General features: G+C 50.8%; 3 protein-coding genes across 3 annotated transcripts; 1 reads left to right on the top strand and 2 right to left on the bottom strand.

Annotated features, from left to right (window-relative positions):
• Positions 1–67: 67 nt before the first annotated feature.
• On the top strand, positions 68–15645 carry N7468_006132 (Nonribosomal peptide synthetases (NRPS); the record flags this gene model as incomplete). The annotated part of the gene is made up of 4 exons (XM_058475428.1): positions 68–11366; positions 11477–12119; positions 12239–13293; positions 13364–15645. 4 exons carry the CDS (start codon positions 68–70, stop codon positions 15643–15645), a joined length of 15279 nt encoding a protein of 5092 aa, XP_058331168.1.
• A 923-nt stretch (positions 15646–16568) lies between these two features.
• On the bottom strand, positions 16569–17839 carry N7468_006131 (uncharacterized protein; the record flags this gene model as incomplete). The annotated part of the gene is made up of 4 exons (XM_058475427.1): positions 16569–16886; positions 16955–17333; positions 17400–17557; positions 17618–17839. The coding sequence occupies 4 exons, from the start codon at positions 17837–17839 to the stop codon at positions 16569–16571; spliced, it is 1077 nt and encodes a 358-aa protein (XP_058331167.1).
• A 3081-nt stretch (positions 17840–20920) lies between these two features.
• On the bottom strand, positions 20921–22853 carry N7468_006130 (MDR family MFS transporter; the record flags this gene model as incomplete). The annotated part of the gene is made up of 5 exons (XM_058475426.1): positions 20921–21619; positions 21692–22079; positions 22160–22294; positions 22345–22631; positions 22695–22853. 5 exons carry the CDS (start codon positions 22851–22853, stop codon positions 20921–20923), a joined length of 1668 nt encoding a protein of 555 aa, XP_058331166.1.
• Between the last annotated feature and the right edge of the window lie 1875 nt (positions 22854–24728).

The raw sequence follows: 24728 nt of genomic DNA, 5'->3' as shown, positions 1-24728 counted from the left end.
GCTCCAGGTGGTTTTGAAGAAGGAGCCCGTTTGGCACCATGGGACGTCTCTCCACAAGTATATCGCAATGGACCGAGCCATCCCAATGACCTATGGCGGCAGCCTCAGTCGGACTGGAATTATTGACAATGGGGTTGACCGCTACTTTGTATGGACAACGCACCATAGTGTCTACGACGGCTGGAGTGTGGCTAAAATGATGGAATTGCTGGCCCGGCTATTACAAGGCGAAGCTCCGCCAGCCCCAATCCCGATCTCCCGATTTGTTGCCTATCTGGACCTACAAAACGAGGAGAACACTGCATCATTCTGGCGAAATCACCTCAAAGACGCTAGCTGGGCTCGTTATCCAGCTCTGCCATCCCTGCAGCCTATTATCAACCCGAGCGATAAACTTCAGCAACATTTCCAAGTGTCTCTGAAGTCAGACGCTGTCAGACTTCCTATAATTCTTCGTGGTGCATGGGCCCTGCTGGTCGCTATAAATACTGGACTTGGCGAGGCAGTCATCAATGTAGTGCTCTCAGGGCGTATGGCTGCCATTGATGGGATCACAGATCTCATCGCACCCACTGTCACTTCAGTCCCTTTCTACGCATCAGCCTCACAAGACCAGTCCGTGAAAGAGTTTCTGGCTGACATACAAAACCGTGCAACGGAGATGATTCCGTATGAACATACTGGTCTTCAGAACATCCGTCGCCTGGTTGGGCTTGGGCCGGAATTTGACCCCGGCCACATCTTTGTCGTTCAACCAGCCGGAGAGAGTGAGTCAGGGACGCCAATGTTCGGTATGGGTCTGGATATTGTTGCCGAAGATACTTCGATGGACGATTTCGATGCTTATCCCCTGACAGTCGAATGCACGGTGGGTAATGTCGAAGCAGGTGCTAGCGACGTTACAGTTGAGCTACGATATGATCGCGATATTGTTCCTGTTCAATCTGCGCAGCGTCTCCTCTCCCAATTCAGTCACATTGTGCAGCAGCTATCCGAAAACATTGAGACTGGGCAGCTACTCGGACAGCTACAGTTGCTATCCTGGGAGGACAGTGTACAGTTGTCCAAGTGGAACTCGTCCGTTCCGCCACGGGTTGAGCGCTGTATCCATGACCTAGTGTTACAGGTGATGACCAGTCAACCAGAGAGAATAGCCGTCAGCGCGTGGGACGGCGAGATGACATATGGCGAATTGGAAGAAGCCAGCGGTCGGCTTGCTCATTATCTGGCTGCCGAGTACTCTGTAGGCCCCGAAGTGATGGTCGGCCTGTGTATGAACAAATCGAGGTTAGCAGTCGTTGCTATGCTAGCCATCCTCCGTGCAGGTGGCGCTGTCGTCCCTCTTGGCGTGCAGCACCCGGTGATCCGTATACAGGGTATCGTCCGCGAGATTGCCGCGCCGATCGTGCTAGTTGATCGTACGCATAAGCAGCGTTTGAACACACTAGTTGCCTTTACACAGCTACTTGCAGTCGACTCCTTCTTCGACACAGTTCCGCCACCGCTGAGAATGGTTGCTGGCTCCTATATCTCTGTACAGCCTAACAATGTGGCTTGGGTTATCTACACCTCTGGTAGTACTGGAATACCTAAGGGTGTTATACTTGAACATGGTGCTCTTGCCACTAGTATACTCAATCATGGGCGTGCATTCGATCTCCAGCCCCACGACCGTCTCTCTCAGTTTGCGGCATATACCTTCGACGTTGCTATCCAGGAGGTTATGACTACACTCGCCTTTGGGGCGTGTATTTGCGTACCTTCAGAGGACGATCGTGTCAACCGGCTTATACCTTTCTTATGCGAAGCGAAAGTTAGTATCGGAACATTTACATCTACTGTTGCTGCCTTGGTTCAGCCAAAGGATGTCCCTAGCTTGCGAGCCCTAATTCTGATGGGTGAAGCTGTACAGCCTAAGGTGGTTGACCAGTGGGTTGAATATGTAACCGTTATCAATGCTTACGGGCCCTCTGAATGCTCTATACATAGCACAGGAAACAGGATCTCTCACCGATCAGAGGCCCTTAATATCGGCAAACCGCTAGCTGGAGCATTCTGGGTTGTCAACCACAGTACCCAACTAGTTCCAATCGGTGCCCCTGGCGAGCTGCTTATTGAAGGACCGCAATTAGCACGGGGCTATTTGAACGATCCTGCTAAGACAGATACAGCGTTTATCAATGACCCTGCATTTGTGAAGGAGTTAGGATTGAGCCCCTGTCGTCGAATGTATCGAACTGGTGATCTAGTTCAGCAGAGTCCAGATGGGTCACTGACCTACCTTGGCCGACGTGATACGCAAGTCAAAATCCGCGGCCAGCGGGTCGAGATTAGAGAGATCGAGAGTCAAATCATACAGCTGCTGCCAGACGCACACGAGGCTATGGTCGATGTGATAAGGCCAGCTGGGGAGCCTTATGATGGCATATTGATATTGGCGGCTGTTATTCAATGTCCTAACGCCGGACCATCTAGCAGCGGAGAACTAGAGCTGTATAATCCTGCAGAGATTACAGACGCTACACGCCAGGCCCTTAAGAAATTAGACAACGACCTGGGCCAGGTCCTGCCGACATACATGGTCCCGGGGCTCTTCTTACTCAGCCAGAGGATCCCAATTAATGCGTCTGGCAAGCTGGACCGCCGTTCTGTGCGAGATCAGATGCATTTGATGTCCCGCGAATTACTGTACAGCTTTTCCTGCTTGACAGACTTAAAGGAGGCGCCGACCACTTCTCTCGAACTAAAGCTACAGAGTCTCTGGGCCACGGTCCTGGTAGTAGACCCGAAATCGGTTGGCGTCAATGACTCCTTCTTCCGCATTGGTGGAGACTCTGTAGTGGCAATGAAGTTGACAGCAGCCGCACAAGCAGAAAACATCCCTCTATCCGTGGCCGACATTTTCCAATGGCCTCGTCTGGCTGATATGGCTGCGGCCCTAGAAGGAAAACAAGGTCTTGAGAATGGTCTTACCATGAGCGAAGATCCGGCCCCGCTGAGCCTGTGGCCGGAACTTGCCCAGGCTACTGATGCGGACACTCGGAACCGACTGCTGCTGGATGTTGCCGCTCAATGTAATATTTCTATCGATAAGATCGAAGACATCTACCCCTGCAGCCCGTTACAGGCTGGACTCATGGCGATCACAGCACAACGTCCTGAGGCTTACGTTATCCAGCGGATCTTCCGACTACAGTCCAATCTCTCAGTCGAACGCCTTAAAGCTGCGTGGACGATGCTAGTTGAATCCCTGCCTATTTTACGAACCCGCATCATCCCCTCAACACAAGCTAATGCACTACAAGTTGTAGTACGGTCGCAACCAGTCTGGCAGAGAGAGAAAACACTTAACGACTATCTCAAGACCGATAAAGCCACACCGATTACATACGGTGGCGCCCTTACTCGTACAGCCATTGTAACGAGCGACGACGGCGCGACTCAGTTCTTTGTGTGGACAACACATCACAGTGTTTACGACGGGTGGAGCGTGGCCAGAACGATTGACGTGCTCACCCAACTGTTAGAAGGGAAGGCTCCGCCAGTTACAGTGCCTGTATCACGTTTTATTGGCTACCTGGCCCGGCAGTCAAAAGAAGAGACAGCAACATTCTGGAAAAGGCAGCTGGAAGGCGTGAACTGGGCGCGTTATCCAGCCTTCCCGTTCTCGCAGAACAATATCAACCCACAAGATACCCTCCAGCAACACCTCCATGTCCCTCTAACAGAACCAACGCCTATACCCACAATCCTACGCGCTGCGTGGGCCCTGCTTGTTGCTATCAACACCGGGCTCGATGAAGCAGTTGTTAACGTAGTCCTGTCAGGCCGCATGGCAGCAATTGCCGGAATCACGGATCTTATCGCGCCAACAGTCACCACAGTCCCCTTCTATATATCAGCCTCCCAGAAACAGTCTGTGAAGGCTTTCCTCGCTGATATCCAAAACCGCTCCACTGAGATGATCCCATACGAACATACTGGCCTTCAAAACATTCGTCGCATAGTTCCTGGGCTTGGGCCTGAATTCGACCCTGGCCATATTTTTGTTGTGCAGCCCGCCTCAGAGAGCGAGTCAAGAACGCCGCTCAACATGGACCTAGAGTGCGAAAACACTTCTATGGGCGCCTTCGATGTTTATCCCTTGATAGTCGAGTGTACAATTGGACAGGGGACGAACGTTGAGATTGATATACGCTACGACCGAGCAGTACTTTCCTCTATTGACGCCGAACGGTTGCTCAACCAGTTTTGTCATATTATAAAGCAGCTGGCACAAAATTCAGAGACCGAGCAGTCTCTAGGGCAGTTACAATTGCTCTCTGCAAAGGATAGTTCCCAGCTTTGCGAGTGGAACTCAACGGTACCATCTCGGGTTGACCGCTGTATCCATGACCTAATCAATGACAGGATAGCTGAGCAGCCGTCCGCTATGGCAATTAGTGCATGGGATGGGGAAATGACATATCATGAGCTGAACCGCGCAAGTTGGCAGCTAGCCCACTACTTACTCCAGCACAACGTCGGCCCAGAGGTGATGGTCGGTGTATGTATGGACAAGTCGAAGTTAGGAGTAGTAGCTATGCTGGCTATTCTTCGTGCCGGCGGTGGCGTGGTCCCTCTCGGCGTACAGCATCCGGTAGCTCGCATTAAGAGCATTGTGCAAGATACGGCTGCGCCAATAGTACTGGTGGACTGTGCTCACGAACAGCGGCTGTCGGAGCTAGAGGCACATACTCAACTCCTCGCTGTTGATACCTTCTTTGATACAGTTTTATCAAGTCTCGCGATAAATTTTACCGAGGCTAGTATAGCTGTCCGACCAGAAAATATAGCGTGGGTTATTTATACCTCCGGCAGCACGGGCACACCCAAGGGCGTTGTACTAGAGCATAGGGCATTGATAACAAGTATTCTTGCCCACGGCCACGCATTTAGTATCCAGCCCTACGACCGACTCTCGCAGTTCGCGGCGTATACATTCGATGTCGCGATTCAGGAGATTATGACCACTCTTATCTTCGGAGCATGCATCTGTATTCCCTCAGAGGAAGACCGTGTTAACCGACTCACACCCTTCTTGTCAGAGGCTAAGGTTACCATCGCTACATTAACATCAACAGTAGCCTGCCTGGTCCAGCCAGAGAATACACCAAGCATACGAACATTGGTTTTGATGGGCGAAGCAGTTCAATCTAAGGTAGTTGATCAATGGATCAATTATGCTGACATTATCAATGCTTATGGGCCTTCCGAATGCTGTATACATACTACAGCCAACAAGATCAGACACCGCTCAGAGGCCCTGAATATCGGTAAACCGTTTGCTGCAACATTCTGGGTGGTCAATTCAGCCAGTCTACAACCAGTTCCTATCGGTGCGCCTGGTGATCTGCTTATCGAAGGGCCCCAGTTAGCGCGAGGCTACTTAAATGATCCTGTCAAGACTGCTGCTGCCTTTATTCAAGATCCACCATTCATAGACGCGCTAGGCTTGAGCCCTGGTCGACGGATGTACCGAACCGGAGATATAGTGCAACAGAACATGGACGGCTCACTAACCTACCTTGGCCGACGCGATACTCAAATCAAAGTACGTGGCCAGCGTGTGGAAGTTGGTGAAATCGAGTACCATATCGGGAAGCAGGACGGCATCCATGATGCGGTTGTCCTATTCATGCAAGAGGGACCTCTTGCTGGTCAACTTGTTGCAGTTGCCATCATCAGTGAGGATGAGACCTCGGTAGCAAGGCACGATCAGAAACAAGGTGTGGAATATCTTTCTGAACATGAGAAGAGTATTGCTCCGGTCCTGCTACGCAAAGCTCAGCATGATCTATCAGGGCAAGTCATGCACTATATGGTGCCTAGTGCCTGGATTCCAGTAGCAGGTGTGCCGATCAACGCATCCGGGAAGACAGATCGACTCGCGCTCATTCGCTGGCTATCATCTTTACCCCTGGAGGAAATTGAATCTCTGACGACTAGTATCAAGGAGACTGGAGATGAAGAGAATACAACGGCAACGGCTACAGCCGTGGAGCAATTGTTGCGGGAGATATGGAGCGACGTGTTAGGCATTCCATTGCAAAGAGTGACATACTCATCTACCTTCTTCAGTCTCGGTGGAGATTCTATCACAGCAATGCAGGTAGTGTCAGCCAGTCGGGCCCGCGGCCTTATTGTCACTGTCCGCAGCATCTTGGACAGTCAGACAATTCCCAAGCTAGCAAATCAAGTGCAGAGCATCGAAACTGCAGACCCTTCAAAAATGCCTTCTGGCAATGGTCTGGAAACTTCTACCAAAGAGTCGACCAGTGCAGCACGAACATCAACGAAATTTCATCTCGCGCGCCTGTCTGACAGTGACATGCTGTTGATTGAGGGGCAATATCTCAACTTGCTTGGTCTCTCTTCAATCACTGAGATTGAAGAAATTCTCCCCTGTTCACCAATCCAGCAAGGTATCTTGCTTACACAGCTGCAGTCGCCATCAACCTACTGCATCCAGCACACATGCCGCATCAAGTCGTCTGATCCTACAAATCAACCCGTCAACGTAGACCGGCTTCTTGGAGCATGGCGTCAGGTGTCTATGCGGCACTCCATCCTCAGAACTGTGCTACTTGAGCCGCTACCAGGCCAGGAGCGGTTTCTGCAGGTCGTCCTGAGACAACCGGGTATTAGTATTCTCAGTGAGGAGGGCGTCGCAGATACAGCTGTAGCCGAGTGGTTTGATTCCCAGCCGATATTTGATGTTTCTGATACTCGGCACCCTCCCCATCGTCTTACCCTACTAAGGACTACCACAGGTGAGATTTATAGCCGACTTGACATAAGCCATGCTCTGGTCGATGCCTCGTCGCTAGCCCTGATCATCCGAGATCTTATTATTGCCTACGATGGTCAATTGCCGGCTAGCGGTGGCTCGCAGTATAGCGCATATATTGAATTCCTTGAGGAGAGACAGCCAGAAGAAGATCTTCAATTCTGGAAGGAATACCTGAGTCAGGCTGAGCCATGTCTCTTGCCGACTCAAGGCCCCCTACACAACTCCGAAGAGAGGAAGCTTGAGAAGGTTTTTGCGCAAGTCGATAATCTTACTGCGCTATACCGCTTCCGGGACATATATGGTGTTTCGATCGCCAGTATTTGTCAGCTGGCCTGGACACTGGTCCTCGCTAGCCAGATAGGATCTCAGAATATTAGCTTCGGGAATCTTTCAAGTGGTCGAGATACGCCGATACGAGGTGTGGAGGAGCTTGTTGGTCCTATGATTAACATGCTTGTTTGCCATACTCAATTGGATTGGTCTGCAAGGGTCTCAGACATGGCTCGCCAGTTGCAGACTTGCTTTACTAATGCCTTTGAACACCAGCGCACACCGTTGGCGTCCATCCAGCACGAGCTGGGCTTTTCCAGGGATCAACCACTGTTCAATTCCACCTTGTCCTATAAACGCCAACCACTGGATAACACAGGACAAACAGCCATCACCCTTGAAGGACTGACCTGGGAGGACCCGACGGAGTATGATTTGAACATCAATATTGACGCAGGGCTAACCGAGCTCGCAATCGATCTGCAGTACTCTACATCAGTATTCTCATACACACTTGCTACAAGACTCGCACAAAGGATGGTGCGAACTGTGTACGCTATCTGCGACAACGCAGATAGTCTGCTCGGTCAGCTTAGCCTGCTCTCTCCAGACGATGTGTCGCAGATTTGCAGATGGAATTCGACTATGCCAGCTCGCCTCGAGCGCTGCGTTCACGATCTTGTACTTAATAAGATTGTCGAGCAGCCCGAGAAATTAGCTATCAGTGCGTGGGATGGTGAGATGACGTACGGCGAGATGGGTGAAGCGAGCCGTCGCCTAGCATACCATCTTGTCAACTGTGGTGTTGGTCCCAATGTAATGGTCGGCTTGTGTATGGACAAGTCAAAGCTAGGAGCTGTGGCTATGGTGGCCATCCTCCGCGCGGGTGGTGCTGTTGTTCCTCTGGGAGTTCAACAGCCGCTAGCTCGTATCGACGGCATCATGCAGGATGCAGCCACGCCGCTGGTTCTGGTCGACCATGCTCATGAACAACGCCTAGCACCACTGAAAGTGCATGCCCAGTTCATCGTTGTGGATTCCTTCTTTAAGGCACCCCCATCACTCCCAGAAAGCATGTTGTCTGTTGAGCCTTGCACAACCGTCCGCCCCGACGACGTGGCCTGGGTCATCTACACCTCTGGCAGCACTGGAAAGCCTAAAGGTGTTGTGCTTCAACATGGATCCCTTGCGACAAGCATCTTCTTCCATGGCCGCAGACTCGACATCCAGTCCCACGACCGTCTGCTACAGTTTGCAGCTTTTACATTCGATGCGGCTATCCAGGAGATCATCACAGCTTTTGTTTTTGGGGCCTGTACCTGTCTTCCCTCTGAAGGAGATCGCATGGATCGACTCTCCTCCTACTTATGTGAAGCCAATGTGACAATAGCCACATTAACATCAACCGTGGCGGCATTGGTTCGCCCGCAAGACGCGCCATCAGTACGAACGATGATCCTGATGGGTGAAGCTGTCCAAGCCAAGGTTGTCGACCAATGGATCGGACACGCCAATGTCATCAACGCTTATGGGCCTTCTGAATGCTGTATTCACTCGACATGCCAAAAGATCCCCGACACTTCCTTATCTCTCAATATTGGAACAGCCATTGCTGGTGGGACCTGGGTTGTGAACCCGTCCAGCATCGGACAACTGGTTCCTCTCAGCGCGCCTGGCGAGCTTCTGATCGAAGGTCCATTGTTGGCGCGCGGCTACCTGAATGACCCGGCCAAGACTGCCGCTGCTTTCATCAAAGATCCCGCATTTGTGGAGGAACTTGGCTTGACTCCTGGCCGGCGGATGTACCGCACCGGCGATCTGGTGCGGCAAAATCCCAACGGCTCCCTTACCTACCTCGGCCGAATTGATGCGCAAATCAAGATCCGCGGTCAGCGTGTAGAGGTCGGCGAGATTGAGTACCATATCGGAAAGCACGCTGGCATCCATGATGCAGTGGTGCTTTATATGCGTCAGGGACCCTTGAATGGCCAGCTTATCGCGGCTGTCATTCTCAGTGAGAGCTCGGTAGCAAGCCGCCATCAGAACTCGGCCGTCAAATATATTTCTGAAGACCAGAAGGCGAGTGCTCAAAAGCTGCTACAAAAGGCCCAGAGCGACTTGTCTCGGCAGGTCATGCACTACATGGTGCCAAACATCTGGCTCCCATTGTCGGCTGCTCCGATTAACGCTTCGGGCAAGACAGATCGGATGGCACTTACTCGCTGGATACAAGCATTATCGTCTGATGAGATTGCTGCCCTGAACACAACCGAGGAGACAGAAGATTATGACCTGTCGGCAACAGCCACAGCCGTCGAACGGTCGTTGCGGGAGATCTGGAGCGAAGTACTTGGTGTCCCACTCCGCAGAATCACCTCTTCGACCAAGTTCTTCAGTCTCGGCGGAGACTCAATCACCGCCATGCAGGTCGTCTCAGCCAGCCGGGCGCGTGGTATCCTTATCACAGTCCGTAAGGTTCTCGAGACCCAAATAATCTCCAAACTAGCAGCCGAGGCGCACACTCGCAACGACGCAGAAGATGCAGCTCACGTACCAGAGGGGCCTTTTGCTCTCTCACCCATCCAGCGGATGTACTTTGACCAAATCGCTCCCAACGGACTTCGCACTGAGGGAGAGTATCATTTCAACCAAGGGGTGTCGCTCCATATCACCAAAAGGGTAGAGCTAGCAGATCTCGCATGGGCATTGGATCAGGCAGTTAGGAAGCATGCTATGCTTCGTGCTCGCTTCCGGCACATCCAGGACCATGGCTGGAAGCAAGTTATCGAGAGAGAGCTTGCTGGGTCGTATCGTCTCTCTTACCATACCGCCACTAATGCGAAGTCTAGCCGGAATATTGGTGTGCAGTCCCAAGAATCACTTAACCTCGAGCACGGACCAGTGTTTGCAGCCGCCCTGATTGAACTGCCGAACAAGCAGGTCCTTCACTTGGTCGCTCATCATCTTGTGATCGACCTTGTATCCTGGCGTATTCTCCTTCGAGACCTCGAAGAACTTCTGGAGCACCGCAAACTGCCCAACCCGCGCAGCCTATCATTCCCGGTGTGGTTGGAGCGGCAGTACCAGTCATTGAGCAAGTTTGTGAGCGATATTGGTACGCCAGCGGAAGTCTTCGTGTCCGATACCTTACCGGTGGCAGTGCCGTTGTCCAATTGGGAGTACTGGGGCCTTACCCCTGGCCAGGATGTCTGGGCCAATCTCGCCAGCATCGAGACAAAGTTAGACTCCCACACGACATCCTTGCTATATCATTCCGCAAACAACGCCCTCAATACTGAGCCAGTCGAAATTCTGCTCGCTGCCCTCTTTGTCTCTTTCCGCATGGTCTTTACTGACCGTGATGTCCCTGCCGTCTTCGTCGAAGGTCACGGTCGTGAGGCTGCAGATGACGAAACAGACTTGTCTGACACTATTGGCTGGTTCACAACAATGACACCACTTTATATCCCTACGGAAGGTAACTATAGTGGTCCTGTCGATGTTCTGAGACAGGTTAAGGACCAGCGCAGGCGCATCCCTGGCCGTGGCGTTCCCTACTTCGGTAGCCGTTTCTTGACCGTGCGTGGACAAGAAGATTTTGCGGGTCACGGCCCTGCTGAGATCCTTTTCAATTATACCGGAAGATTCCAGCAGGCGGAGCGGGAGGATACACTGTTCCGTATTGATGACGAAGATCATTCGATTTCAGACGTTGGTAGCATGGTCAAGACCTTCGCGGTGCTTGATGTCACCGTCAGTGTGGAAGCGGACAAGTTGTGTATCAGCCTCCGCTTCAGCCGTCAAATCAAGCAGCAGGAGGCTGTCCAGGAGTGGCTTCAAGCATACAGCAGCGCTGTGAGGGGCCTGGTGAATGAGCTAGTGGTAGCGGCACCGACTGCTACGGCAACTGACTTTCCGCTTGCCTGCCTGTCTGACAACGATATGAGAGTCATTGAGGGACAATACCTCAACTCGCTTGGTCTCTCTTCAATCACTGAGATTGAGGATATTCTCCCCTGTTCACCGATTCAGCAAGGCATTCTGCTTACCCAGTTGCATTCGCCATCAACCTACTGCATTCAACAGATATGTCACATCCAGCCATCTGATTCAGCCAAGCCTGTTAGCATAGAGCGGCTCGTCAGCGCATGGCGTCATGTCGTTGCACGGCACTCTATTTTGCGGACTATCCTGCTCGAGCCACTCCCTGGCCAGGAGAGGTTTATTCAGGTTGTCCTCAAGAAGCCAGACGTTAGCATCATTAGTGAGGCTAACATCGAAGATGCGTATGTAGCTGAATGGCTCGATTCGCGGCCGACAATCGACCTGTCCGACCTTCACCGCCCCCTCACCGTTTGACAGTGGTGAAGACAGCTACCGGCAAGATCTATTGTCGTCTTGATGTGAGCCATACGTTGGTTGACGCCTCCTCGCTAACCCTGATGATTCGCGACCTTATTAGCACCTACGAGGGTATAGTACCAGCCAGTGGTTCAAACTACAGTGTGTATGTTGCATTCCTTGAAAGAAGACAGCCACAGGAGGACCTGCAGTTCTGGAAGACATTGCTGAGCAATGCACAGCCATGTCTCCTGGAGCCGCTGGAGCCCCCGCGCAATATCGAATCACAAGAGGCGAAGCTTGCGAAGGTATTCGTACAATTCGAAGACTTTCGGACACTACATCATTTCCGGGATACTTATAGCGTCTCAATTGCTAGTATCTGCCAGCTAGCGTGGGCCCTGGTGCTTGCCACCTGGACAGGCTCAAACAATGTCAGCTTTGGTAACCTGTCCAGCGGCCGTGACGCACCTATTCCGGGGGTAAAAGACCTGGTTGGTCCTATGATCAACATGCTTGTCTGCCATCTTCAGCTAGATTGGGACACCGCAGTAGCAGATATAGCTCGTAAGCTACAAAGCCAATCTATAGAGGCCTTCGAGCATCAGCGGACCTCGTTGGCTTCTATCCAGCATGAGCTTGGTTTCACAAGGGAGCAGCCACTCTTCAACAGCACGTTATCATACAAACGAACGCCATTGGCTAGCTCCGAACAAGCATCTATTATCCTTCAGGGTTGTCCTGGGAGGATCCAACGGAGTACGATCTGAATATCAATATCAACGCAACTCCGAGCAAGCTTGAAATTGATTTGCAGTACTCAACAGTGGCATTCTCCGATATAGCTGCCAAGAAGCTGGCCCAGGGCTTAGTACAAGCTATCCAGGCTGTGTGTGAGAACGCGAATCAGCCGCTACGACAGCTTAGCCTGCTGCCATCCCAAGACAAGGCGCAATTCTCTGTATGGAATGCAATCATGCCGCCACGAGTTGAGCGCTGCCTCCATGAATTAGTGCTGGAGCAAATTGCCGCCCGGCCTACAGCACCAGCTGTTTGCGCGTGGGACGGTGAGTTGACGTATAGAGAGCTGGACACGGCCAGCCACCGGCTGGCTCACCATCTGGCCAGACGCGGTGTCGGCCCAGAGTCGAAGGTCGGCATATGTATGAACAAGTCGAAGTGGACAATTGTGGCAATGCTAGCCATCCTCCGGGCTGGTGGTGCTGTGGTCCCTCTTGGGGTCGGGCACCCGTTGGCTCGCATCGCCGACATCGTCCAGGATATTGCCGCGCCGCTCGTACTGGTTGACCGCGACCACGAGCAACGTTTGGAAGGACTATCGGCCCACACGCAGCTGCTTGCAGTTGACTACTTCCTTGAATCGGCCCCTTCAACTCCGACATTGCCCGGCGAGCCCTGCACCTCCGTCCGGGCTGGGAACGTAGCCTGGGTTATCTTCACTTCTGGCAGTACCGGGAAGCCTAAGGGCGTGGTTCTCGAGCACGGTGGTCTCGTAACAAGCATTCTCGCACATGCACCACTCTGGGGCTTCTCTCCTTCAACACGTACACTCCAGTTTGCCGCCTTCACCTTCGACGTCAGTATTTCCGACGTCTTCGCAACTCTTGCTTTTGGAGGTTGTATCTGTTCGCTCTCTGAAGAAGATCGTCTCTCGAGGCTCAATCAGGCAGCCAGGGATTTCCAAGTGACATACGCCAATGTGACACCGACAGTCGCTCGCCTGCTGGACCCAAAGTTGCTGCCCACACTGGAGACGCTGGTGCTTATTGGGGAGGCTGTCGATTCCGGCGTGGTGGACAGGTGGAACAAGAATGCTGCAGTAATCAACGGTTACGGCCCCGCCGAAGCATCGATTGTTTTTCATTGCAGCCCCCCCTATACTGGACTCTAGGGCTGCAGCAAATGTCGGACAGCCCATCGCAGGAGGTGCCTGGGTAGCCGACCCTCAAGATATCGGCCGATTGGTACCCCTTGGTGCACCCGGCGAGCTGCTCATCGAGGGCCCGCTACTCTCGCGCGGGTACTTAAACGACCCCGTCAAGACAGCAGCCGTCTTTGTAACGGACCTGGCATTTGTGCAGGAGCTAGACCTTGGCTCTGCCCGACGCATGTATCGCACCGGAGACATGGTGCGGCAAAACACCGACGGCTCCCTGACTTTCATAGGCCGTCGCGATACACAGATCAAGGTCCGCGGTCAGCGGGTGGAGATTGGCGAGGTCGAGAGTGAGATCGTCCGCCTGCTGTCTGATGCAACACACGCCTACGTCTCCAAGAAGGGAGAGTCTCTGGTCGCCATCATCGAGTCAACTTCCCCCGACCAGCATGCTTCTCGCCGCGCAGTGCCTTCGATAATCATCCCCGACCGCGAGCAACAGAAAGCTTTCGACTCCCTTCAAGCCTCCCTTCTTGAGGCCCTCCCCAGGTACATGGTTCCCTCCGCGTTCCTTGCTATCAGTCGATTCCCGCTTAACGACAGCGGCAAGATGGATCGCCGCGCGGTTGGCGTTCTCCTAGATTCCATACCATCAGACAAGTGGCCGGAGTACACGTCCCAGTCCCGGCTATATCAGGCACCCATCAGTCCCACGGAACAGCTGCTTTGCGAGTTGTGGACGACTTGCATTGGAATTGAAAACATGCTCGTGTCACGCACTGACAATTTCTTTGGACTTGGTGGCGACTCTATGACGGCCATGGCCCTTGTCCAGCAGCTCCAGGGCTACAGCATGAGGCTTTCGGTGATCGACATTTTCAATAACCCCGTCCTTGCTGATATGGCTGCTTGCGCCAGCATGGACATCAACGAGACCGCAGACTACCAACCCTTCTCGCTGGTCTCGCCTACAGAACGATCCAGTGTTCTTGAGTGCTTATCCCTCAACGACCCACAGGAGATACTTGATATTCTGCCAACAACAGACTTCCTAGACCAGATTATCAGAGAGAACATGGGCCAAGAACGCCGGCAACTGAATTATTTTGCTTTCGACGCGAGTGGTCCCTGCGATGTTTCTGGGGTGACGTCGGCGGTTACGCAGCTGGTCACAAAGTTTGAGTCGCTCCGCACCGGTTTCGCTAGACCCAGCGGCCAAAAATTCCTACAGGTCGTCTATGCCAAATGGCAACCAGAAGTCCGTGTCTTCCACACAGAGATGGATCTTGACGCCTTCTGTCAAGACTCCCTGGATTACGACATGTTCGCGACGCCCTGTCTGGCACGACCCATGTTCGATGTCGCTATTGTCGTAGGCCCTACGAATCAGCATCGCATCGTGTTCCGTATCTCGCATGCGCTATATGACGGCGCAACTTTGCATCGGGTGTGGAAGACGTTGGAGGAACTCTTCGCAGGCCAACCCACGGGCACTTTCATTCCTGTTGGGTCGTATTTCCGCAGCCTGCGGGCTCAGACAACCCGCGCAACCGAGGACTACTGGCGTGAGCTGCTCCGTGGAGCCTACGCTCCATCCATCAGTGCACAAACCGAGCCCCAGATCTCAAGACTAGGTCTCATCTCCGGCGAGCCAATTGAGCTGGGACCGAGAAGCGCACAGCCTAGCTTCCCAGTCGCGCTGGTTGTCAAGGCCGCGTGGGGTATCGTTCTCGGCCTGCACGCCTCGAGTCATGATGTGGTGTTTGCTGACGTCTACACGGGGCGAAACACCGTGCATCCATCGGCAGCAGGCGCCGTTGCGTGCTGTGCCAGGGCTATTCCATGCCGTGTTGCATACGAACTTGAATGGACAGTGGGGAAACTGCTCGAACAGCTCAAGAAACAACAAGTCGACAGCATGCGGCATGAAGGGCTCGAGTTCCAAACAATTGCTCAGCGTTGGATGGAATGGCCGGAAGGCGAGCGAGCAGATTTCCGTGCCACCATGTTGAATCATTTGAAGGCGTCGAAGGAGAACCTATCACTGGGTGGGCTCGTCTACAAGCGGACTGGAGTCAGTCCGCGGCAACCCTACGCATCCATTGACTTTGCCCTTGAGACGGTTGAGGAAGAAGATGGCTCACTCTCATTGAGTATTGCATTCGCCGCTGACCGCATCCCTAACCAGCTGGCGAGATCATTGCTTGATCGATTCCGATCCACTTTAGTGACAATCCTGATAGATGAAGAATGCAGTATCAGCCATGTGATCGAAAGAGTGACTGGGCACGTGGCGAGATCTTAGGATTCTTGCTATTGGGTAGGAGCACACATTGAGAGAAGCAGTGAGGAAGGATGTCAAGAGCGGGTGGGAATGATGTGTTCGATAGAGAGCATTGGAAGACAGGGAGCACTACACAGATAAACGGCCTTCGACGGCCACGACACTCATTTACATTTTGTATCTTAGCAATTCCTCAGCACACATATATTAAATGAGCTCATTGTGCTTAGCACGTTTTGTTTCAGTTACTAGCACCGTCACTTGGTTCTACCACTCGCTACCTCCTTGGAGTGATATAGTACCCCCCCTATTTGAAATTCAAATATCTGTACGAATATACGCCCGATTCCGACGAAAGTAGGTTCAATTTGTAGATAAACAGCCGAATAATAGATGCAAAACGTAATAATGAGTATACAACCTAGATAGGAAGGAAGGAGGGCCCAGGAGCCCTATTCCGCTGCCACCATTGCCTCCGACTCCTGATCAAAAGGATTCAGTATCCCATCAATGGTTTTCAAGGCTTTGACAGCGTTTCGCTGTCGAATCCCCTTTGTTGAGTGACACAGAGGGTCGTGTGAAGTCCGAACCTAGGTTCGGAATCCCGCACAGCGGGGTGAAAACTGCAACCACCATTGGGCAAGGGGAGCGCGGAAGGCGGTAGAGGGTTGGAGATATGTACGGTAGCAAAAAAGTAAGAAGATTCAATCTAACTAGAGCCCACGGGCGCCTTCTCTCAAAGGTGCCCCCGAGCCGTAGGTAGTTGTAAAGCTGGGCAGATTGTGTAAGTATTGACGTAAGCGATACTCAAGTGTAGAAGAGGGTCTATCCAAGGCGGTTTATGAATTTACCACTGAAGACAAGACTTAGGAAGTTGATCTTAGCACGTAACGATAGGTCTGATAGTTTATAGTAGATCATGCACTAAGGTCCTAAAAATCCCCTTAGATCTTCTTTAGGGGAGGTAAAGGGCACTCGCTTTTAGGATAGACTATGTAGTTAGCTTCCATGCCCTTATCCAGGTGGGTGTTGAAGTGACAAATAAGATACCACCAGCCATAACTGGCGGGATTCATGGTGACAGTGGTCATCTGGCCAGGGTTGACAGGTACGACACTGGTAACATGATTATCCATTACTACATTGTTGCCGTGCCAGTGGATGCTATGAGTGTCAAATCCCATGTCCCACAAGTACCAGATAACGTTATCATATTGGCACATTTCAAATGCCGGGTTGTTAGCATAAATATAACCGTTTATCTGACCAGACAAGTTTCAGCAAAGCCGTGCTAAGCTTCACATGGAATAGACAGGAGAACCGTACTTACCGGGAAGAAATTAGGTGCCATAGTGGTAGTCACATTGGTCTTAGGATGATTGATGAGCTGTGGGTACCAGATAGACATGTTCGCGTTTGAAGAAGGCGACGGGTACTGATCGGACAGGTTTGCGGCCTGTGACAAGGCTTGCGGGAGATATTTTTGGACATTCTGCAAGGCTAACCAGGAGTTGGATTCCTGGTTGTCACCATAGAATACGACAAATTCCCGGTTCTTAGCCATGACCCGCTCCATTTGACCAGTGGGGTAAATGATTACAGGACCGCTGAGACCAGCATCCTGGTCTTGATACATGCTCACATAGCTGTGGTATGCAAAGAGCTTGCTCTGGTACCCGGGGTTTGGGGCGGCGGTTTTGGGCACCAGCCTAGGATGTAATTTGTCAGCGTGCATATTATTTTATATAATTTAAAAAATGGAAAGATACACGTACCACTTGTAGACGAAACAACCGCCGGGTGGAACGGCATCACCCAATGCAGGATGGTTCGTGCCGTTGAAGTAAATCGAGCCCTCGTATTCCTTTGGATAGAACAAGCCCATAGAATGAATGCTCGCATAGAAGTTCTCCATTTTGTTCACAAACATGATCTAGGAATTTATGATTAGCATATAAGCTTTTGCAGCCCCAACGAATCGGGTATATACTACCTCAATCATATCCCCGACTTCAGCACGGAGAATGGGCCCCTGATACCCGACCCAGTCAGGCTGCTCAGCCTGCTTGGTAAAGGTATCGTCGGTATAAGCTCTGTACAGAGCCTTGTCAAAAGGACCCGCCCCCATGCTCGCACTAGACTTGATGTATCCCCAATCCTGTGCACGGAAAGATTCATTCATTGGCACACCAAGCCAGTTATCCCATCCTGTCATGTTTGCTAGTAAGATTTGGATAACAGAAAATGATAAAAATGGTATTTTGTACCTGAGGGAGCGTAATTCCACTCAACAACTTCAGCAGCAACATAATAACGACGAGTTGTGCCAGTCCAGTTGAAGCCAGTGGGGACCGAGTAGGGCAATTTGCCATCCATTGCAACGGAGCATTGGGAACTAATCGACCCAGGAGCTGCCAGAGCAATAGTCGCCCCGAGTATGGCAGTATTAAGAAGATAGAGCTGCATAGTAGCCAACTTTTCAAAGTTTCCAAGTCCAGCGAAAGTAGCGAAGAAATTAAGCTTTCATACGACACAGGAGTGGCTGAGATTATATAGCATTCTCCTGACGTCTCCAAAATTCCTGTGACGAACAAGGAACATTCCTGTAGCGAACAAGGAAGTGTTCTTTACGAAGGTCGACTTCCGGAGATAATGGATAAACCCGAGCCTCGGTGCCGACCACGGCACAGAAAACCTTAGATACCTGGAACACCAATCTCCCACATTCCAGAGTAGGCAAATGCCATTTTCGTCTGTCCTCATATACTGGCTAGTACTAAAATAATTAAGCTTAAAGTCTGAGCGAAAACGATGATGCGACCAGCGTCAGATTTATAGTCTCGCTCAGCTACATAGGCCTTGCCCAGGTTTAGTTGACGAGGAATCACAGTCCATTAAGAAATGTTAGTAATAAATGGTAAACGCCTTTCCCCTTAAATCCAAGCAGCAATGGTATTAATTCGGTGCGCAGGCACAATTAATGGTGTCCAGTTACGACAAGGATCATCGTTTCCAGTTTCTAGTGTGATTCGTGTTCGTTTACGTATGCAGCAACGAATGCAAGGTTACGACTGAAGATAAACCTGAAATTGGCTTACTGAAAGCAGCCATTCGGGCAGCATTTGGTTGCGCGCATGTGGAGAATCGGGTAGCGATCTCCGGAGCGGTAAGGTAAGTATGCTTAGAGAAAACTTACGAGAGCTTAGAAAGCGCACAGATAACGCAACCTCTACTGTAGGCCATTTGGATTTCCAGTCTATCTTGCAGTCTATGTCTTGTACAGAGATGAAATACGGAACTTATTAAGGATAGTACTTCGGGCAAGCGCACGCATATCTTATAACGAAGCTTCTCATTGACAGTGTGGGGGGCCTAAGATTTGCATCCGGATGTTCTGTCTCAGCTTGCCGCACTCTGATAATCGGACAAAAAAGAACAGAACAGCAGAATGTGCAGCTCTGACCTGTCTTCGCGGTCCGTCGCTATGATGCCGTTGTACCCGCCATGTCGTCTCTCATAGTTCTTTTCGTTATCTCTTCTGACCTCTTTCTTGACGGCTTCCCTGAGTTACCGAGGCCCTAAACTATCGCGATCCACAAAGTGACTTCCGCAGCCATCCGACGCGTCACGTTCTTTCTACCTTCGATCATCCACCATACCTCCAACGCGCGCTCAAATTTAACTGAATTTAGAGGGCAAACTCGCCCTCGGTATTGATGCTATCCGGAATAAATATATTCCCTCGGTATGCAAGGCTGCCCGTGTTATGAGGTTGATGAGTCTATGATTCGTAAAAGACTCTGTGGCATCAAATCTCGTGATAAAACACGTCTTCGAAGCTGCAAATTAACTATTCTTGTAGAGGAGTCGTTAAAGCGATAAATTCTTGATCTAGATCTCGTGGTGCCTTCCTTTGACTATCTCAAATCCGATAAAGGGCGAATTTATTACTAAAAGATCTTGAAACTACTATTTCGTAGTGTATCAAAATAATTAATATACCAGAGATGCTATTTCTTACTCTGGTGATAACAAAGATTGTCATAATAGTATCAGTGCCGGCGGTGCTGGAACATGAATTGGTGTCTTTTCGAGTACTGACCGAGAAACAAATGTGGCTAAGAATTGAGCTTTTTGATTGGTAAAAAAACGGTGCCTCTCTGTTATCACCCTTAATTTAAACTGAACCTAAGATCTTCTATCTGCTATGGGCGGATTTGCCAGAAATGAAATACGAGCGCGATATTTATGGCCTGACCTCAATAAAACTTGCGGTTCAAAACGGGCATGTTCCGATGGTCGAGGTTTTGGTCAAATTTGTCGCTGATGCCAACTTGCGATTGTAATTAATAATAGCTTCCTGCGACGGAAAGGGCCTCTGGCGTCTGGACGGCAATAACTTCTACCCTGAGAAAGGACATACTCTTCCCAAAGAAGCTAAAAGGATAAATTGACCAGTCCTGGGTGCGCTACGAGCGACAAACGCTCAAAGTGCTTCCGGAGACCGGGGCTATTGTTTTTTGTGTCCGTCTGTATATGACTAGTCTGCGTGACATTGTGCGCGAGGGCAACGGCATCGAACTAGCCGACGCAATTGATTCGATGCCAGAGAAATTGGGGCTTTACAAGATGTGCCCCTTCTGGGAGGAGGACGTGATGGCTTTTTTGCGAGGAACGAACTAGTGGGAGTCAAAAGTGTTGATGTGTAGTACTCGAGTAGTTCCAAGGTCGGAGGTCGGTGATTTGTGGCGGAAAATCATACAAAATCGCTGTCAAATGTATAGTCCATGTGTTGTCCAACGTTCATTCTTTATGATTGAGATTAGCACTTGATATTAGTTGATTCAAGCAATTCGGCCGTATTCTATGCCAGGTTATGATGACAGGTGCAATCTTGGTTAGCCTGAAGGCTCACTAGCTCAGATCAGTGTTTAAACGTTTGCATTGCAATATGGACTGCAGTCCGACCAAATAATCCCGAGTCCTGAAAGTCTGACCACTTCTCCCACTACACCCGTCCACATGTCAGTCTTAGCCTTTCTTTCTATTAGAAGAAGCTATATCATGTTCTTTCACTGTTTCAACACTTTTCTCTCCCATATCGCAACTGATCGTTGGATAGTCAGGAGGAACACATGTAGTCGACCCCAGTCACAGCTATTATTATAAATCCTAACTCAGGCGTGATGGTCAAGTAGGCGGACCTTACATTAAGATTAGAGTGATGGACACATGTGCATGTGGTTTAGGTTGGCATGATAACCTGCCACGTTCATTCTCAACATTCCTGAAATCCCTACATGTGCATCTCCGAGACGGGTTCACTCTTACTTCCACCATCCTCTTTCTCCTCGTCGGCCTTCTTTCCCTTTTCCTTTACCGAATTCCAATTCATCCCCGATGCTGCAACAAAGCCTATGCAGCAGGCCGCGACTGGTAGCCAAAAGCAGCTTGTCACGGCGTGGTTATATATCTTCAACACCAATCTCCTCTCATTCGCCGCGATATGCTGCAAGAAGCCCGTCGCGCCGTCTTTGATCACATCCTCAGCATTAACACCTGGGAGAGCAGCCGCCTGCAAGCCGCTGCGGAGCAAGTTCGTAAACACATTCTCGCATATCGAGATCGAGACTGCCGCGGCAAAGCTGATTCCAAATCCTACGCCTGCCAGTCCGAGAGGGACATCCTTTTCTGGGAGCGCTGTCTGGATCGCTGACCACGGCTGTGGGAATGCCAATCCAGTACCCATGCCTAGCATCACTTGCCACCCGATCCAGGCGGCATGGGTGGTCGAGGGCTTGAACGTTGTTAGGAAGCCGAAGCCTATTGCCATCATGGTGGAGCCCAATAACATCAGCGGTGTGTAGTATCCGATGAAGGAGAGGACGAAGCCTGAGCTTATAGCTACCACTGAGAGGCCAATGATGGACGGGAGCAGCATCCCCCCTGATTTAACGGCCGTCGCGCCCTTGACTGCTTGGAACCAGATTGGCAGCTACAAGTATGATATGGCGGTTAGCGGGCTTGTCAGATGCACATGGGAGGAACTTTGTGTCAGGGGACTCACGTAATAGTCAATAATATTAAACGCAGCAGAAGAACAAAACGCATAAAGCATACACAAGCCTGCAGTCCGATTGAAAATTACCGAGCGCGGAATCATAGCCTCGCCTTCGCGAAGACTCTCATACGCAAGGAACGCGGCAAATGAAACGCCTGCGACAACCAGAGGCGCGACTACTTTCCCACTGTTCCAGGGGTAGGTTGTGCCACCCCACTGGAGGGCAAGCAGCAGACAGACGATGCTGCCGGTAAAGATAAGGAGGCTTGGGATGTTAAGCTTCTTGATTTTTGACATTGACGACTCATCCTTACCCTTTTGATCCGGCGGCTGCTTGAAGACGAAAATTAGTATAGCTAAAGTGAACCCGCCTATTGGGACGTTCAGCCAAAAACTAGCAAGCAAGGAGCATCAGCAAAGGTATACTCGGTTTATAGGAAACGACAATAGCGATGAGAATGGATTCGTACTTACCACCACCTCCAAGTAACATCTGTTGTCAGAGCGCCGCCAATCACAGGGGCTACAACCATGGCAACACACTCCAGTCCGCCGACAGTGCTATTGAAGATTGGTCTCCAGCGCAACGGCAATGTAGTCGAACCAGCGCTAGATCATCAGCCCGCTGGCTATATTTTATGAACGGTTCGCTGACTTACATCAGAACACCATTGAGAACCCCCGAAGCGCCACAGCCAGCAATTGCACGGCCAACAATGAAAGCAGCCGAATTGGGCGCAGCAGCAGAGACAATGGATCCGAGTTCTAGGATGACAACCGAAATGACTAGGAGCCACTTCACACGGAACATTGTGTATAATTTGCCGAACATGAATTGGGTTGAACAGGTTGTTAATTGGTAGGCCGAGCCATACCAGCCGATGTCAGTAATAGAGTTGAATTCATCACTTATCGTTGGTATGGCAGTACCAACGATCGTGTTGTCCTGAATGCACATCCAAAGCAGTTAGCAAAATCTTGTAAGCCCCATGAAAAAGGAAGAACATACGAGTCCTAGGATGAAGATGCCGAAGCTCATTGCGATGAAAACAGGGACTTCTTGCCATAGGCTAGAGTTAGGCTCGGGCTCGGGATCTTGCTGCTTAGGTACCGTCTCTGCTTTTTCTAAAGGGAAGGCTTTCTCATTGTTTTCTGCATTGGCAGGCATGGTTGAAGCAGGGTCAACAGATGGATCGACTGCCTCCGTGGCTGTGCGCACCTGCGTGGGAAGGTTTGTGGAAGAATAAAAAGAAAGGGCCTTTGCTCTGACAGACGGCAACATGTCCCCACCTGTGCCTAGGTATCTTAGATAGCGACCCTTTTCCGCCCAGTGGCCCACAGATTTCCGTGTCCCACTTACTCCACTAATGTACTAGTTGACTACCTACCGGTGATTTATAGGCAGTTGAAACCGACCAATCAGTAGCATAAATCTGATAAATGACTTTGGAGTAACAATGTTGCCTTACGGCTAGACTGAGGGTAGCTAAGCGTATAGACTAGATCGCGCAAATGTACTGGGGCCTGGGGCTACCCTAAGCCCAGATAAGCTCCGACGGCGCCAGGCGCGGTGTTGAACGCCTATCGAGCACCGGCGCCCGCATTAGGGGACGCAACAAGGGTTCCTTGGCTCCACTTGCAAGAAACAGGTATGGACCTCTCAATCGTCGTGTGGAGTGTCGACTGTCTTGGCATGCTGCTTGTCTACATTAGTACAAGGGAAGTTACGTCCGTCTGGACCGTTAATTACCGACGTAGTACTCTCGACAGGTCATCTGTTATGATACATATCCAAGCAAATAGATGTAAATAAGGGCTTATACGTTTGGTGCCCATCGCCAACTCACGTAAGCCTTCAGATGGTATCGGAAGTATGGCCTTGTGCTTGTTCTTCTTGCACTTATCTGTCAGACTTGTAGGCATCGACGGACCAGCAGGCCGATAGTTTTGATATATTCTAAACGCGAGAAATCTTCGTGAAGCCAAGTATCTATAGAGGCTAGAATAGGAGTCGGGAGTGAAACGGATGCTCGATGTATGGGAGGTATGGGGTGAGGAAGACTAAACGTCTAGTGCTTGATGTTGTCATCCACGATGGGTTTCGGCAGGCCGAGATCACCTTGTCCATCAACGGAGTCACTGCAAGGAATGCAATTGATTGCTTTGTTGAGCGATACGAGCACTTGTGGGAGATGTATCTTGATCCGCAACAGTCGCAGGCAAGGATTCGGTGATCGCCTCGCGCTTTCAAACGGCGACATGGTTCGCATGGTTGAATTTCGCCAGTAAGGCTGAGCTCGGTTCTAAGTATAATAGATGGTGGCGTTAATAATCTAGTCATTCATGTACAGATCTCAAATCAGGGACTGAAGGCTTTGCATGATCGTTTCTGCAGAGGATTTTGCTTTTACTCGAGGGACAGACTGGCAAACCCCATAGAGGACCGGGGGAAGGTCTCACTCAACTTTGAGACCTATCAGAGTGCAAAAGCTTCTACGCCAGAGCATTTCTTGTCAGAGGCTGAATTGTGGAAGGAGGAACCGGAGTGGCAAAATTTGAAGGCGTGTACTGTGTCACAGCTTTCGCTGTCGGTGGCTCATCATGGCTTGAAATGGTGGTGTCTAAATTATTCCGTTACAGAGCCGAGTTCCGCGTCATATGCCCCTTTCTTTGGTATGGATTTCCAAATACTTGACCACGACGCGTCACTCAGTCTCGTAGCGCGCTTCCCCAATAGACCGTGATTCGTTCGCTTAACCTGTGTCTCTGCAGTCGAGTCAAGTTAGACAGGGTTCTTCTTTCAACTTGCCGTGAGACCCAATGAATAGGCGCTGTGGTTATCACACGATAAGGGGCCAGCCTCTTTTAACGGGGGCCGTCGGAAGACAGCGTTCCGATACCCCAAAATAGTGACTATGAAAGGCTAAAGCAAGATTTAATTTAAAATCTAGATTAGGCCACAAAATTTGTTCGATAATCCCAGAGAAGAGAAGTTCTATCATCAGTATACTAAGGTCATGTGTTCCACGTGTTTAAGAGTTAC

This window comes from Penicillium chermesinum, assembly GCF_028974085.1.
Source record: "Penicillium chermesinum strain IBT 19713 chromosome Unknown utg000004l:1.0-3345178.0:1.0-3348027.0, whole genome shotgun sequence".
Classification (NCBI taxonomy): Eukaryota; Fungi; Ascomycota; class Eurotiomycetes; order Eurotiales; family Aspergillaceae; genus Penicillium; species Penicillium chermesinum.
This window is presented reverse-complemented; position numbering and strand designations above follow the sequence as displayed.